The sequence below is a fragment of the Balaenoptera borealis genome, assembly GCF_965194805.1.
Source record: "Balaenoptera borealis genome assembly, chromosome: 17".
Classification (NCBI taxonomy): Eukaryota; Metazoa; Chordata; class Mammalia; order Artiodactyla; family Balaenopteridae; genus Balaenoptera; species Balaenoptera borealis.
The window spans coordinates 25655819-25674527 of record NC_138876.1 but is presented as its reverse complement, the minus strand read 5'-3'; the positions used below and the strand labels follow the sequence as shown (position 1 = coordinate 25674527).

General features: G+C 34.3%; 1 protein-coding gene across 2 annotated transcripts in view; it reads right to left on the bottom strand.

The window, feature by feature from the left end:
• Positions 1-18709, bottom strand: part of CSMD3 (CUB and Sushi multiple domains 3) — a 1186187-nt gene that overhangs the window by 11027 nt on the left and 1156451 nt on the right. For both annotated transcript variants that reach the window (XM_082364543.1, XM_082364544.1), the window contains 4 exons: positions 17899-18078; positions 14956-15021; positions 8669-8827; positions 194-306 (listed from right to left, as the gene is read on the bottom strand). In XM_082364543.1, coding sequence (XP_082220669.1) covers positions 194-306; positions 8669-8827; positions 14956-15021; positions 17899-18078 — 518 coding nt within the window. The remainder of the gene's footprint in view (positions 1-193; positions 307-8668; positions 8828-14955; positions 15022-17898; positions 18079-18709) is intronic.

Sequence of the window (18709 nt, the reverse complement as noted above, 5' to 3'; positions counted from 1 at the left end):
GTATGGAGTTTCTTTTCGAGGTGATGGAAATATTCTAAAATCAACTGTGGTGATGGCTACACATCTGTAAATATATGTGTGTGTGTTTAATTAGCTCAATTTAGAAATTAGATTTTTCTGGAATTTTAATGACAAACCAAAGCATAAGTTTGTTATTAAAATTAGCAGCAGACTTTTAAAGAACCATACTTACAAAGCCATCCATGGCCCAATCTTCCTCCTTCATTTTCTTCACAGAAGCTTGAGCTGGTACTTTAATAAGATAGATATGTAACATTAGGCGAGCTTCTTGGCTTTTATATACTCCTGTAAAATGTAAGGACAATTAGTCTACTAATTTTGCAAACAGTTATGCTTTACTTTATTACCTATAACTATTTTAAATATATCATAAATACATGTGATAGTAAAAGAAATAAAACAAGGCCAAGTCAAGGCCACCTTCACCCATAATGCTTTTCACAAATCCTGTAATATATATTGATCTCTCTTTCAGCTGAAATTTTCAACTCAAATCTTAAGTGGGGTTTAAATTACCTATGCTATTAAAATTAAATATTACTGTTCTTAATACTATCATTCCATGATTATTGTAAACAAAATGATTTCTTCCCCCAATCAGATTTAAAATCTTCAAGGATATGAATCAAATGTTAAAATTCCAGATATTTTCCTTAATAATAAATTAGGTGCCAACTCTGAGAAAAAGAGTATCTTTGTGGCGCCACAAAGATAAATATGTTGTTCCTATCTAAAAACAGGATGCTTACGTGAATTTCTGATGAAACAGGAGATATAATGATAGAGATAGAGAATATGATGAATTAAAGGCCAGAAGAGAGAAGGATCATTTCACACTGGAGTGCTTAGGAAATACTTACTAAGAAAAAAGAGCATTTGAGCTGGATCTCAAAAATCAAGTAGAATTTTTAATTCAAGAAGGTAAATATAGGTAATGGCATAAAGGAGAGAAGCAAGATGAATACAATTTTTTTTTTTTTCCCTGAATGGGAGTATTCCAAGAGTAGGAATAAGCTGGAATATAAATGTGCTTAGGGGAATAATAGAATATAAGGTTCTAAGTAAAAATTTTGTGATTAACTGATGGTTGAAATTTGACTCATTACTTCACTCACTTAATATTTCACCTATGTAATAAGGTATCATAAAAATTAGCTGGGAATACAAATATAATGATACATAGATCTTGATCTAAAGTAAATTACAGTTAAGAGGGAAAGCATACAAAAGTAACCAAACTTACTGGGAAAATGTTATAATTAATTTTATGGAGACAAGGATAGAAAGTTAGTCTAATTATTTATGTTTGTTTATCTATATTTGTAGAAATTTGTTTTAAAAGTTTTCTACATTAGAATACATATACATTTATTTAGTACTAACTCTCTTACAGAAGGAAAATAAAAATTTATGTTTCAAAATTAAATAAATCAGTAGTCACACATTCCATTCATTCATATAAAGCTTCTTTCAATTTATATCATGTAATTGTGTATATTTTTAAAATTAAAATATATATTAACTTCTAATACCTTTACTTTGGGTTTAAGGTAGGCTCATTCAACAATACAAAATGAAGCTTTATAGTTGTTGTAAAATTTACAAAATCAACAGATATAATTTTATTTTCTATTTTATTTATACCACAAATTATTCCATTATTAATAATTGTATGGGATATATACATTGCCAAAAATTTAAAAATACATATTTCATATTTTCAATATCAATACTTTTAAAATGTATTTTTAAATGAGAGCAATAATTCAAATTCATTGCGGCCCATTTTGTTCCAGATGCATTTATTTATTTATTTATTTTTCTAAACATCTTTATTGGACTATAATTGCTTTACAATGGTGTGTTAGCTTCTGTTTTATAACAGAGTGAATCAGCTATACATATACATATATCCCCATATCTCCTCCCTCTTACGTCTCCCTCCCACACTCCCTATCCCACCCCTCTAGCTGGTCACAAAGCAGCGAGCTGATCTCCCTGTGCTATGCGGCTGCTTCCCACTAGCTATCTATTTTACATTTGGTAGTGTATATATGTCCATGCCACTTTCTCACTTCATCCCAGCTTACCCTTCCCCTCCCCGTGTTCTCAAGTCCATTGTCTACGTCTGTGTCTTTATTCCTGTCCTGCTCCTAGGTTCTTCAGAACCATTTTTTTGTTTTGTTTTTTAGATTCCATATATATGTGTTAGCATACGGTATTTGTTTCTCTCTTTCTGACTTACTTCACTCTGTATGACAGACTCTAGGTCCATCCATCTCACTACAAATAACTCAATTTCCTTTATTTTATGGCTGAGTAATATTCCATTGTATATATGTGCCACATCTTCTTTATCCATTCATCTGTCAATGGACACTTAGGTCGCATCCATGTTCTGGCTATTGTAAATAGAGCTGCAATGAACATTGTGGTACATGACTCTTTTTGAATTATGGTTTTCACAGGGTAGATGCCCAGTAATGGATTGCTGGGTCATATGTTAGTTCTAATTTTAATTTTTTGAGGAACCTCCATACTGTTCTCCATAAAGGCTGTATCAATTTACATTACCACCAACAGTGCAAGAGGGTTCCCTTTTCTCCACACCCTCTCCAGCATTTCCTGTTTGTAGATTTTTTGATGAGGGCCAGTCTGACTGGTGTGAGGTGATACCTCATTGTAGTTTTGATTTGCATTTCTCTAATGATTAGTGATATTGAGCATCCTTTAATGTGTTTGTTGGTGATCTGTATATCTTCTTTGGAGAAATGTCTATTTAGGTGTTCTGCCCATTTTTGGATTGGGTTGTTTGTTTTTTTGATACTGAGCTACATGAGTTGCTTATAAATTTGTAGATTAATCCTTTGTCATTTGCTTCATTTGCAAATATTTTCTCCCATTCTGAGGGCTGTCTTTTCGTCTTGTTTATGGTTTCCTTTGCTGTGAAAAGCTTTTAGGTTTCATTAGGTCCCATTTGTTTATTTTTGTTTTTATTTCCATTTCTCTAGGAGGTGGGTCAAAAAGGATCTTGCTGTGATTTAACTCATAGAGTGTTCTGCCTATGTTTTCCTCTGAGTTTTATAGTGTCTGCACTTACATTTAGGTCTTTAATCCATTTTGAGTTTATTTTTGTGTATGGTGTTAGGGAGTGTTCTAATTTCATTCTTTTACATGTAGCTGTACAGTTTTCCCAGCACCTCTTATTGAACAGGCTGTCTTTTCTACATTGTATATTCTTGCCTCCTTTATCAAAGATAAGGTGACCATATGTGCGTGAGTTTATCTCTGGGCTTTCTATCCTGTTCCATTGATCTATATTTCTGTTTTTGTGCCAGTCTCATACTCTCTTGATTACTGTAGCTTTGTAGTATAGTCTGAAGTCCAGGAGCCTGATTAATCCAGCTCCATTTTTCTTTCTCAAGATTGCTTTGGCTATTCGTGGTCTTTAGTGTATCCATACAAATTGTGAATTTTTTTTGCTCTAGTTCTGTGAAAAATGCAATTGGTAGTTTGATAGGGATTGCACTGAATCTGTAGATTGCTTTGGGTAGTAGAGTCATTTTCACAATGTTGATTCTTCCAATCCAAGAACATGGTATATCTCTCCATCTGTTTGTATCATCTTTGATTTCTTTCATCAGTGTCTTATAGTTTTCTGCATATAGGTCTTTTGTCTCCTTAGGTGGGTTTATTCCTAGGTATTTTATTCTTTTTGTTGCAGTGGTAAATGGGAGTGTTTCCTTAATTTCTCTTTCAGATTTTTCATCATTAGTGTATAGGAATGCAAGAGATTTCTGTGCCTTAATTTTGTATCCTGCTACTTTACCAAATTCACTGATTAGCTCTAGTAGTTTTCTGGTAGCATCTTTAGGATTCTCTATGTATAGTATCATGTCATCTGCAAACAGTGACAGCTTTACTTCTTCTTTTCCGAGTTGGATTCCTTTTATTTCTTTTTCTTCTCTGATTGCTGTGTCTAGGACTTCCAAAACTATGTTGAATAATAGTGGTGAGAGTGGACATCCTTGTCTTGTTCCTGATCTTAGAGGAAATGCTTTCAGTTTTTCACCATTGAGAATGATGTTGGCTGTGTGTTTGTTGTATATGGCCTTTATTATGTTGAGGTAAGTTCCCTCTATAACTACTTTTTGGAGGGTTTTTATCATAAATGGGTGTTGAGCTTTGTCAAAAGCTTTTTCTGCATCTACTGAGATGATCATGTGGTTTTTCTCCTTCAATCTGTAAATATGGTGTATCACATTGATTGATTTGCATATAATGAAGAATCCTTGCATTCCTGGGATAAACCCCACTTGATCATGGTGTATGATCCTTTTAATGTACTGTTGGATTCTGTTTGCTAGTATTTTGTTGAGGATTTTTGCATCTATGTTCATCAGTGATATTGGCCTGTAGTTTTCTTGCTTTGTGACATCTTTTTCTGGTTTTGGTATCAGGGTGATGGTGGTCTCATAGAATGAGTGTTCCTCCCTCTACTATATTTTGGAAGAGTTTGAGAAGGATACCTGTTAGCTCTTCTCTAAATGTTTCATAGTATTCACCTGTGAAGCCATCGGGTCCTGGGCTTATGTTTTTTGGAAGATTTTTAATCACAATCTCAATTTCAGTGCTTGTGATAGGTCTGTTTATATTTTCTCTTTCTTCCTGGTTCAGTCTCAGAAGGTTGTGCTTTTCTAAGAATTTGCCCATTTCTTCCAGGTTGTCCCGTTTATTGGCATATAGTTGCTTGTAGTAATCTCTCATGATCCTTTGTATTTCTGCAGTTTCAGTTGTTACTTCTCCTTTTTCATTTCTAATTCTATTGATTTGTGTCTCCTCCCTTTTTTTTCTTGATGAGTCTGGCTAATGGTTTATCAATTTTATTTATCTTCTCAAAGAACAAGCTTTTAGTTTTATTGATCTTTGCTATTGTTTCCTTCATTTGTTTTTCCTTTATTTCTGATCTGATCTTTATGATTTCTTTCCTTCTGCTAACTTTGGGGTTTTTTTGTTCTTCTTTTTCTAATTGCTTTAGGTGTAAGGTTAGGTTGTTTATTTGAGATGTTCCTTGTTTCTTAAGGTAGGATTGTATTGCTATAAACTTCCCTCTTAGAACTGCTTTTGCTGCATCTCATAGGTTTTTGGGTCATCGTGTTTTCATTGTCATTTGTTTCTAGGTATTTTTTTATTTCCTCTTTGATTTCTTCAGTGATCTCTTGTTTATTCAGTAGTGTGTTGTTTAGCCTCCATGTGTTTGTATTTTTTACAGATTTTTTCCTGTAATTGATATCTAGTCTCACAGTACTGTGGTCAGAAAAGATACTTGATACAATTTCAATTTTCTTAAATTTACCAAGGCTTGATCTGTGACCCAAGAAATGCTCTATCCTGGAGAATGTCCCATGAGCACTTGAGAAGAAAGTGTACTCTGTTGTTTTTGGATGGAATGTCCTATAAATATCAATTAAGTCCATCTAGTTTAATGTATCATTTAAAGCTTGTGTTTCCTTATTTATTTTCATTTTGGATGATCTGTCCATTGGTGAAAGTGGGGTGTTAAAGTCCCCTACTATGATTGTGTTACTGTTGATTTCCCCTTTTATGGCTGTTAGCTTTTGCCTTATGTACTGAGGTGCTCACATGTTGGGTGCATAAATATTTACAATCATTATATCATCTTCTTGAATTGATACCTTGATCATTATGTAGCGTCCTTCTTTGTCTCTTGTAATAGTCTTTATTTTAAAGCCTATTTTGTCTCATATGAGAATTGCTACTCCAGCTTTCTTTTGATTTCCATTTGCATGGAATATCTTTTTCCATCCTCTCACTTTCAGTCTGCATGTGTCCCTATGTCTGAAGTGGGTCTCTGGTAGACATCATATATATGGGTCTTGTTTTTGTATCCATTCAGCCAGTCTATGTCTTTGGGTGGGAGCATTTAATCCTTTTACATTTAAGGTAATTATCAATATGTATGTTCCTATTACCATTTTCTTAATTGTTTTGGGTTTGTTATTGTAGGTGTTTTCCTTCTCTTGTGTTTCTTGCCTAGAGAAGTTCCTTTAGTATTAGCTTTAGTAAAGCTGGTTTGGTGGTGCTGAATTTTCTTAGCTTTTGCTTGTCTGTAAAGCTTTTAATTTCTCCATCAAATGTGAATGGGATCCTTGTTGGGTAGAGTAATCTTGGTTGTAGGTTTTTCTCTTTCATCACTTTAAGTATGTCCTGCCACTACCTTCTGGCTTGCAGAGTTTCTGCTGAAAGATCAGCTGTTACCCTTACGGGGATTCCATTATGGGTAACTTGTTGTTTTTCCCTTGCTGCTTTTAATATTTTTTCTTTGTATTAATTTTTGATAGTCTGATTAATATGTGTCTTGGCATGTTTCTCCTTGGATTTATCCTGTATGGGACTCTCTGTGCTTCCTGGACTTGATTAACTATTTCCTTTCCCATATTAGGGAAGTTTTCAACTATAATCTCTTCAAATACTTTCTCAGTCCCTTTCTTTTTCTCTTCTTGTTCTGGGACCCCTAAAATTCGAATGTTGGTGCGTTTAATGTTGTCCCAGAGGTCTCTGAGACTGTCCTCAATTCTTTTCATTCTTTTTTCTTTATTCTGCTCTGCAGTAGTTATTTCCACTATTTTATCTTCCAGGTCACTTATCCGTTTTTCTGCCTCACTTATTCTGCTATTGATCCCTTCTAGAGAATTTTTAATTTCATTTATTGTGTTGTTCATCTCTGTTTGTTTACTCTTTAGTTCTTCTAGGTCCTTATTAAACGTTTCTTGTATTTTCTCCATTCTATTTCCAAGATTTTGGATCATCTTTACTATCATTACTCTGAATTCTTTTTCAGGTAGACTGCCTATTTCCTCTTCATTTGTTTGGTCTGATTGGTTTTTACCTTGTTCATTCATCTGCTGTGTGTTTCTCTGTCTTCTCATTTTGCGTAACTTACTGTGTTTGGGCTCTCCTTTTCACAGGCTGCAGGTTCGTAGTTCCTGTTGTTTTTGTTGTCTGCCCCCATTGGCTAAGTTTGGTTCAATGGGTTGTGTTGGCTTCCTGGTGGAGGGGACTAGTGCCTGTGTTCTGGTGGATGAGGCTGGATCTTGTCTTTCTGGTGGGCATGACCCCAACCAGTGATGTGTTTTGGGGTGTCTGTGAACTTATTATGATTTTATGCAGGCTCTCTGCTAATGGATGGGGCTGTGTTCCTGTCTTGCTAGTTGTTTGGCATAGGGTGTCCAGCACTGTAGCTTGCTGCTTGTTGAGTGGAGCTGGGTCTTAGCATTGAGATGGAGATCTCTGGGAGAGCTTTCACCATTTGGTATTATTTGGAGCTGGAAGATCTCTGGTGGACCAATGTCCTGAACTCAGCTCTCCCACCTCAGAGGCACAGGCCTGACACCCAGCTGGAGCACCAAGACCCTGTCAGCCACACGGCAGATCAACAAAAGTTCAAAAGCTCGACAATATGCTCTGTTGGCAAGGGTGTGGAGATACAGTCTCTCTTTTTCATTGCTAGTGAGAAGGCAAAAGGGTATAACCAACAACAACTCTGTCAATATGTTTTCATCAACCAAATGAGCAATGCCAATGTGGGATGCCGGACCACTCACTCAGTGGAAGAATCCCAGGTTCAGGGGGGAAAGGCAGAGTGCAGGTAATATCTAGATATTGCTTGACACTTTACAGACTGTTCTCAATGGATTTCCCTTCTTTGCCGAGCTTCAAAGCTTCCAAGATCTTGGCAGCTAGGAAGTGAAAGGCAGAGGGAGGGAGCGCGGGGCAGGAGCAGCTCCTTGGCGTGTGCCCATGGGAGTCCAGATGCATTTCTAACATCTGAGGCATTAGTAATGGACTGGAAGGCAAAGAGCTGCTCTCTTAGAGCTTGTATTGCTGGAGTATAGACAAATCATGTCATGTCATACTATACTATACTACACTACACTACACTATACTATAATTTCAAATAGTGAAAAGAAGAAAATGAAACAAGATAAGACTGCCTACGACTAAGAGTGAGCCTATTTGTAATGTCAAAGCTACTTTAGATAGGGTCATCAGAAGTACTGTTGAAAAGATGACATTTGAAGAAACATTTGAATGTCAGAAAAAACACAGTATTCAAATATAATGAGGGAAGTGCATTAGATAGAGGAAACAGAAACCTGAGAAAGTTGAGCAGATGGATAGGGCTCTGGGTTCCGTTTGCCTGTTTAAGGTAGTGTAGCTCTACTTTTTCTGTCTTAAATTGTAGTGTCCTCCTAAACATTCTCATTTGAAGACATGATTTTGTAACCATAAAATAGCTTGCAAATCACCGATCCAGTCTCTTTGGTGTTATGAGAATAGAGAAGGAGTTAGTTATATTCAAATGAAAAGTTCTGTTCTATTTCATGACATGTCATTCTAGCCACATAAAAATATTCTTGAGGGAGCTTATTTCAGAATCACAGTTTTATATTTGTGTAGTAATATTCATACATCAATCAAAAAAACAGAAAGCCTTGTTTCTGAATGAATTATGAATGTCATCAAAATATAGCAAATATTTCACAGTATAAAAATCACTAAAAAAATGATGAAATGATGGAAATGAAGGCATAAAGGCATTGTTTGCTGTTCTTTAATGTGATACCTGAAAGTAGTAGTTCCATGTTGCTGTTACTGAGTGTTGCATTGACTCTCCCAGTGGAAACATTGAAACTAGTAACTGTCAGGGTCATGGGTTGTTTCCTTCCTTTAAAATTGTAAGAGCCTTTCCATATATAATTTTGGGCAAACACATCATCAGGAACTGTGAATAGATTAAATAAACATACATGTTAATTTTACAGTGCCCAGTAAATATAAGCATTAAATACCAGATTAATGAGTATTAGTTTATTGAATAATCATATTTTTTTCTAAATATACAATTATATAGAATGTACATTATAAAATGAATTCTTCACATAAGTGTTTTAATTTTTTTAGAACCAAAATAATAATCTAGATTTGTACATACATCATCAATGAGCGATAAATAAACAACACCAATTAAAGACATAAGACATATTTAGAATCCAGCAAAATATCAAGTTTACTTATATTTAGTTTCCTATAACAATATCTTTCTTTCAGAAGGAAAATAAAATGATTTTACTGGGCCAAGTCAGTCTATATACAAGTCCCAAGAGGCCTGCTTTTCTCCTAGCAGTAGGAATAGGTTCATAGGAAGAGCATAGAGTTAAAACGCCCCCTTGCAGAACAGCCTTGGAAGACATCAGGAGAGATGCTCGTTTGACCCCTTTACAGAATACCGAGCTCAGTTATTTCAATAATAGATGCTCCTGAAGAAGAACAGGGCTCTACCTGTTTTGCTCCTGACAGCTTTGAGGTTTACAGGTATTTTTAGAAATAAAAGAATTGTCACTAGAATTGGCTCTCATGGGAAAGAGGTGAACTGTGGTAGAATCAAAGAATATTCTAATGTAAAACTTTCATCCAAATAAGAAACACTCTTAATGTTAAATGCAGACAAGTAAGACATTATATTTATATATATTAGTTGTGTAATTTATAGCTAATATAAATTAGGTATGTCAAAGTCTACTCAGATCCTGGTAAGAGGCTGAGAGAGCTTCTATTAATTCTGTACAACACATTAAAGCACATCCTCAGAAATCAGCTATTCAAAAGAGCCTGCCTATTTGTGTGACTGAATGAATGACATGGATTTAGAGGAAAGCCTTTTTTTTTTTTTTCTAACAAGTTATTGACATTTTTCACCTGATTTTTCTCTACATACATCACAGTTCTTACTGCTCAGATCACAGAGACTGTGTTACAAATTGTACATTCCCTGAATTCTACTCGGCCAACAAATAAAAAAATACTATGGTAGAAGATGAACATAAAATGCACTCAAGAGTTGAGTTTTTACTGAGTATTTCAACCAACATGATTATTTTTTTCTATGATAATTCAGAAGCAATATAGCAGAAGGACCAGAAGTGCAGGCACTGGAACTAGACCGCGTGTATCTCAGTCCCTCCTCTACAACTTATAAACTGTGTGCTTTTCCCTACGTTACTTAATTCTCTAAACCTGAATTTCCTCATCATTGATATGGGATTAACATAGAGTTATGAGGAAGATTAAATGAGATAATGAATATGAAGAGTTTTGATAAGTGTTAGTTGCTATCATTAGTATTATACAGGTAAAATAGGGAAACCGCGGGTCTCATAGATCATTACATTGTTGCTAATAAAATATATAGTGAACATGCAGTTAGTATCATGAAAAAGCCATAGTCCTGGCTCTGGGACCTTTGCCAAGTCATCCTTATAGTGGCACTCCCTCCCCAAACCTCAAACTACACAGCTATGCTCTGTATGTACAGGAGACCTTACCTAAAAATTTGGTACGGTGTATGGGTAAAAAGCCCTTGATTTGGTAAGCACCTTAAAGAGCAGTTAACTCAAAAATCATACCTAAAATAAGTTTGGAGGAGGGAGTGACAAGCTAAATTATCCTGCATTAGAAAGATCTGGAATTTGGAGGTAATAGGCTCTTAGTTGTAGAGATAGGAGGAAGAACAAGGGAGAAAGATGTTCTAACAGCAGTGTGAAGGCAAATAGTAGGCACTCAATAAATGTGTTATTCTTATCTTTCTGATTGTTTATTTTCCCTGGCCTGTATTATGCTTACTCTTTGCTATCCCTGAATATTTAATGAAAATCAGCTACACTTGGTGATCTTGTCATTGTGCTTGGGGGAATTAAGGAAGTTGGTTGAAGGAGACTAAAGAGAACCCCCATAGCAGGAGAAAATAGCCATGGAAAGAAGTAGGTACCAGCAGCAGCAAAGAACATTGTATCAGGATTAATCACTGATGTGGTAGTAAATGTTTAACCACTGGCTCTCCAGAAAACAAACTGGTTGTGCTATTTGCTGATTCTATAGTGTAAATATTCCCGTGATGTCAGATTTCAAACTATGAACATGACATCACTGAACGCAGAGTTTGGAAGAATGCCCAGAACTGGCTATGGCAAAGCTCTACCTGGCAGCTCCAGCATGCCACCACCACCCTCCACCTTTCTCTCACATAACTGAGAAATGTAACTAATGATAGGATGGGAGAGACAGACACTATTTGGTCATTTAAATCCCTATTTACAAGGGGATGACAATGCTTTCTATTGTTAAGTCTAATTTGAGATTTAAATGTGATTGTGTATTTGGCAGTTCTTTCTAAACTCTAAAATGCCATCTAACTATCACTGATGTGGAGCACAGTGAAAAGGAGGAAGACAATGATGGTTATGATCCTTATTTTTCAAGACAGTTTTGAATCTAAACTTTGCTTCATAGGCCTCATAGCATTGTCATATAGACTATCATGTTCCTGACTCTGATATCACTGTCAAATTTAATTATTGTTACTTTGGAGTAATCTAATCATTATGTCATGATTTTAAATGAAATGATTCTGTTTTCCCACTTAAGATGACATTGTTCTACAGTTTTATAGATATCTTCACTCAGGTTAAAGAAATTCTTTTCCTTTCTAATTCATTAAGTTTTTAAAAATTATAAACAGATGTTCAATCTTACAAAATAGTTTCTGTACAAGTATTTAGATGATCATAATTTAGATGATCATACATAATCATAATTTTTACATGTTAATCTCTTAATGTGACAGATTACTTTTAAAGATTATTTAACATGAAAATATCCCTGTAAATCTATCATTAACCCAATTTGGTAATGATGTGTCATCTTTACTATAATGTTGTACAGTTAACCCTTGAACAATATGGATTTGAACTGTGAGGGTCCACTTATGCACAGATTTTTTTTCAACAGTAAATACTATAGTACTACTGTACTGATCCGTGGTTAGTTGAATTCATGGATGTGGAATCACAGATATGAAGGAATCTTGGGTAAGGAGGAACCACATACTGAGGGTCAACGATAAATTATATGCAGATTTTTGACTGCACTGAGGGCCAATGCCCCTAACCCACTTTCTGTTCAGGGTCAACTGTATTTGACTTGCTAAGGCTTTATGTAGGATTTTTTCATCTATAATCTTATGTCAAATGGGCCTGTAATTTTCTCTTTTTATAGTGTCTTTACCTGAGTTATTAGAGTTATGTTGGATCCATAAAATGAGGGTTTTTTTGATAGTTTTTATAAAACTGGGATGATCTGTTCCTTCAAAATTCGGTAGAACTTATCAGTAGAGGCATATGGAACAGGTTTTTCCTTGTGGAAATAGCTTTAACTACTACTTTGTTATGGGATTATTCGAGTTTTCTCCTATTAGTTATGTTAAGATCCACTTTTCTAGTAATTTGTCAATATTTAAGTTTTTTAAAATTGACAGTTACAGTAGTTTTCTATTATATATTGCTAATTTATTCAATCTACTCTATGTAGTTTTTCACATTTCCTTTTGAAATGTTACTTTTTGTTCCTTTCTTGATCAATCTTACCAGAAATTATTCACTTTGTACATTTTTTTTAAAGAACTACTTTTGACTCTATTGAGATTCTTCTGTTATATCTTTGGTGTTTTTTTGGTTTGTTTGTTCATTTTTATTACATTGAATTCTGCTTTCTTTTGATCATTCCATTATACTTTTTGTATCTTCTTAACAGCGACAGTTATTAATTCTAAGGCTTTCTTTTCTTCTAATGTAAGGGTTTAAGGCTTTATATTTCCCTCACATATTTACTTTTGCTCTAGTTCCCAAGTTTTGATATTTAGATTTTTCAGCATAACTAAGCTATATTGTTATATTTTCCATTTTAATTCCTTCTTCAATTCATGAGTTATTCATCGGTATTAATTTTGTTCTTAATTTCCAAACATTGAGGAATTTAAAAAATTTATCCATTTTCTTATTAACTTTTAACTGCATCATGGTCAGGTAAGACTAACTTTAATTTGAAATTTGTGGTTTTTTTATTACTTAATATATGATCAATTCTTATAGCTGTCGCATGTGTCTTTAAAGAAAGTATATATTATTTAATTAGTTGATGAGAAATATTATATATATATATATATATATATATATATATATATATATTACATCAAACATATTAGTTTTGTTGTTTAGTTCTTCCATATTCTTTAAAAAAATCTTTTGTCAGCCTGAACTATTTATTGGTAGCCATTGGCCATGTTTTGCCCAGGACAGTCTAGATTTATACTTGATATGCAGGAGCTATTATTCAGAGTACCCATCTGCTCCCAGATAAAGTATCTTTCTTGGAAAGTTCTGGGCACTGATTGACCATTGTGGTTTTCTTTCTTTCTTTTTTTTTTTACCAGAAAAAAGTCCTTTAATCGTTAATGGTAAACATTTTAACAGTGGACATGAAATGAAAGGTCCAATGGAAGATATTTACCTAAAAATGAGGCAAACCTAGTCTTATATTGAACACATTTTGAGTTATAATTACAACCCTGCACTAAGTCTTTGTTTTTCTTTTTTTAAAAAGTTGTGGTAAACAGGAAATAACAAGTGTAGGTGAGGATGTGAAACCCTGGTACATTGCTGGTGGGAATGTAAAATGACGCAACTGCTTTGGAAAACAGTTTGGCAGTTTCTCAAAAAAGTTAAAACTAGAATTACCACATGATCCAGCAATTCTACTACCACCCAAAAGACTGGAAAGCAGGAAATCAAAAAGAATCTCGTATACTGGTGTTCACAGGATTATTCACACTAGCCAAAAAGGTGAAAACAATCCTAATGTCAGTGAACAGCTGAATGGATAAATAAAATATGGTATATACATTCAACGGAGCATTATCGAGTCAGACACAAAAGGACAAGCATTGTGTGATTCCTCTTATATGAAATACCTAGAATAGGGAAATTCATAGAGACAGAAAGTAGAATAGAGGTTACCAGGGGCTGGGACCATTGTGGTTTTCTGACTCCATGCAACACTTTCTCTCTCATGATGACATATTCTTTGGTCACCTTAGAGAAATTCAGTCTGTTTTCACTGACTGTTGAAAAAAATCAGTTTCTCAGACTGATTTTTTTTGGTAGGCAGTCCAGTTTAATAGCATGTACATTGAGAACTTCTGAAACCAACTAAAATTAGATTCTAACACTGTACCTGGCTTATTACAACTGGACCAAATCTATTTCCAAGGTAAAGATGAAATGCTGAGCCTTTAATTTTATGTGTAGCTTTTCATTCCTACCATGTAAATAAAATACATACTAACACATTAAAAAGAAGCTCTCATATACTGAGCCCTTACCATGAGCCAAGTACTTTGTGCTTCATTTTCATGAAGTTCATTCATATTAATCTAATCATTATGCCTTTTGTATAGATAAAGAAATGGAGGCTCAGATGTAGAAATTAACTTTTCCAAAGTCATAGGGTAGGCAGTGTATAACATGGGGATTACATCAAGGTTGTAGGACTTCAACGCCCATATTTTTAACGACTAAAAATTTTATTTTTAAATCAAATTACTGAAAATAAACTGGACAAGTTCTAGAAGTTGCTGAACTTTTACTCTCACTCCAAGTGTATTTGGTTCCTTCTTTAAAAAATTTACATTTAAAAATTATATGTAAATCTCATTTTTATTTTAATGTTTTAAATAAACCATTGCCATTATTTTATAGCTATCTACAGATACTCTTGATGGGAAATTTTATACAGACAACTATATACAATATTTTTGGAATATTAACATGTCACGGTATTACATTGCTTGAAGTTCGATATCTTATAATACAAATTTTCAAACTTCAAATTCCAAACAGTAAAATGCATAGTTTTCCCATACTGAAATATATTTTTCTTAACAAATGGTCACTTTGTCAATAAAACAGGAGATCACCTTTAGAAATCATGACTACTAGAAAAACAACTGAAATAACTAACCACTTAGCTTTGGGCTGGGTGTTCCTAGCGCAGGTCTAGGATCTTTCACCAATATTTTGGAACCAGCTATGAAAAGAAACAAAAATGTTTATAAAATTTAATATAATTAATAACACACAGACACACACACACAATTTGATGCACTGTCACTTTTATTCTTTGACATATCATATAGTTTTCTCCAAAATGTTCTGTTCACTATAGCATCTCAGTCCTCACTCAGCACTTCTGTTGTTCAGCTAACAACTTCTATAATTATCCCCATTATAGTCCAGTGGGGCAAAGGGAATATCAGTGCTGCCTTAGTATTTTGGGGTCTTGTTTCTTATTTTAAAGGCATAAACCAACATGGAAACAGTTGATTCCAACATGGAAGTTGAGGGCTGAGGGTATGTTCCTGTTGCTTAAAGGCAAATAATTTGGGTAGGTTTCATGTTTAAGAGTTAAAAATTGTTGGGAATTCCCTGGCGGTGCAGTGGTTAGGACTTGGCCCTTTTCCTGCTCGGGCCCAGGTTTGATCCCTGGACAGGGAACTAAGATCCCACAAGCTGTGCGGCATGGCCAAAAAAAAAGAAAAAAAGAAAAAAAGAGTTAAAAATTGTTAAGGTATCCCATGATGTCATAAGAAATTGGCTAGTCTCAAAGGTAAAGAGTTAAACTAAAGTTTTTAAGTCAAACCAAAAGGAGCTCAGAATCATGTGGGGTGCTGAAAGTGCCTGCAAAGTTGAAGCAGCTGTGATATGTAGTGCTTGTAGACCTGTAAAGACTTACATCTTTTTCCTAAGAACAATGTAATGTCTTTAAAGGTTTTAAGGGGAAGTTATTTGGGTGAACATCACCTTGGCTGCAAGGTGGAGAACAACTTGGAAAGGAGTGGGTATTGATTTGGGCAGAGAAGTTAGAAGGCCATTTCAGTAGTCTCAGTAGAGATAATGCTGAGTTAGATTACAGTAGCAGTGATGATAAACTCAAAAGTGGATAGAATTTTTTTAAACCTACTAAAATTCTGGTGGAGTTAAAAAGACAAGAAGATGGCAAAGGTGACTACTAGATTTCTATTTATTATGTGATGATGGTACCACTGAGTTAGGGAACATCAAGAGAAGACTTATGGTGAAGGGAAATTGATGAGTTAGATTTGCATATATTATTTAAATGTCTTTGAGAAATTCAAGAAGAGATATTAGGTAAGAAATTGAACATATAAGTCTATGAACACATAAGAGCTAAGAGAAGATAAATGAGCTAGAAATATTAATTAGTAAATAACCTTCATAGAGGAAACTTTAAGTCATTGGCTTGAATGAGATCAGATCACCTAGGGAGAGAACACAGAGTGAAAAGAACAGAAGACTAAGAACTGAGCTTTAGAAAAAATGGGTAGAAAACATTAAGCTTAAAAAGGAAATGGAGAATAGGTAGCCAGAAATTTGAAGAGATAAAATATTTATTTATTCAACAAATATTGATTGAACAATTTTCACATATAAGGCACTGATCTAGTGGTTAAAATTACAGTTGTAAATGCTTTGGCAAAGTTTCTTTTTTTTTTTTTTTTACATTAGAGAACACTAAAATGGGCCATATTTAGATTTATTAAAGTTTCTTTTTTCCTTTTTTTTTGTTTTTTTCTTTTGAGCTTATATTCTAGTGGGGGAAGGGCAGATGAAAGGACAGGAGAGTAGAGAAAGACAGTAACAAGTAAACAAATAAAAGAATACGATCTCACACAGAAGGGATTCCTATCATGAAAAATTTTGAAAAAAAACCTGTAATGTTCTAGCTAAGAGAAGAGAGTGAAAACATTTCAAGGGGAGAAAGTCATCCACATCTGTGAAGGCTACAAGACATAAAGAATTAGAAGGACTGAAAAAAAAAAAAGAATGTATTGATGGCTTTATCAAGAATTCTAGAAAAACCTCCTTTGTTCCTTCTTCTGGAAACACAACCCTTTTTTCCTCTGGTAAACTCATTATATCTTGTTCAGATGGGGATTGTCCTGATCAAGCAAAGCAGCAACATGGGTGGACACATCACCTAGATCTGGTCAAACTGTCATATCATCGTGGCTGAGAAATGAATTTGGAGATGGATTCCATTAAAAATTGTGGCAATCAGACTTTCATATAGTGCTATCCTGACCAAGTTTTGGGAAAGACTCTTTCTACTGGGGTTATTCTACCAGAAGGATATAAACCCAGGAATGCTGGCAGCAATTTTCCCTACTATAGTGGGTTGAATAGTACACGCTCCAAATTCATGTTCACTAGGAACCTCAGAACATGACCTTATTTGGAAACAGAGTCTTTGAAGATGTAATTCAGTGAGAATCTTGAGGTGAAATATTCCTGAAATAATCCCTAAATCCAACGACTAGTGTTTTTATAAGAAGAGAACAGGACATATAGAGATACATAGGAAAGAAGGCCATGTGAAGATAGAGGTAGAAATTGTAGTGAGGCATTTATGAGCCAAGGAATGCCAGGGATAGCCAGAAGCTATACCAAGCTCGAAGGAGGTAAGGAATGATTCTTCCCTAGAGTCTTCAGAGGATACATGGCCTTGTTGACACCTTGATTTTGGACTTCTGACTTTCAGAACTGTGAGACAATAAACTCCTATTCTTTTAAGTCACCCAGCTTGTGGTACTTTGCTATGGCAGCCTTAGAAAACTAATATACCTACTGTGAATAGAGAACTAGGAAAAGTAATAAAGGCAAGAATTAAAAATAGAGCATGGAAAAGAAGCTATAAAAAGACCTGAATAATATTTCTGTGCCCCTGGATCCAAAAGTGTCTACATCACTCCTACTCTTAGAGTTGGCGAACAAATTTACCTTGTTCCTAAGCTAATTTAAATTGATTTTTTTTTGTCTCTTGTATCTGAGGAGAGCTTAAAAAGTACAAAATCTTCTGTTGAAAGCTTTTATAGAGAAAACTTACCTTCACAAACAGGAACTTTTCCACTCCAGGTGTTATCAGATCTACACACTCTATGTTCTGTTCCACCTGCTAAGAAGAAGCCAGGCTGGCAGGTATAAATTAATGTATACCCATGGGATGGAAGGTCCATTCCTACTACATTTGCATGAGCAGGAGTTTCTGGCTGTTTACAGCTGTGGGCTATATTAAGAAAAGGGAAAAAATGTTCATTTTTATAGACATGTTAAGAAAATTTTGAGACCGGAGTCACAATATATTTTTATAGGTATGCTAATGCCTTTATATAAATATACCTTTAGTTATTCTCATGAATCAAGGAAAGCTTATCAATGTAAATGTAAATGTTGTTTTCATAGACTAGCATTTTATAAATGATCATCTGTGGAACACTGGTGGTTGTTAACAGATAAACTGAGAGAAAAAATAAAAGACTAACTCTGGATAATTAACCTAATAAATGTATACTATATCACCATTTTAGAGAGTCACAATATATATTAGCATTTTAAAGGATCTAATAAGTCCTGCTTAAGATAAGTTTTAAAGTTGATCAAACTCAGATTTTCTATACCAGTTTAGGAAATATTAATATATAATTTTTTATTTATTATATTTATTTTAAATTAAAAAGCATGTCTTCTAAAGGTAAATTCAACCACCATTCAGTACATTGCTCTGATATTCATATTTCCTAATGTACAATTAGGAAAGTACAATTTAATAAGTACAATTAATAATTTTTTGCATATGGGATTTTCTGGCCATATTTTGGGTCCGTATGCTAGCAGTATCTTTTCATTCATTTAATTTT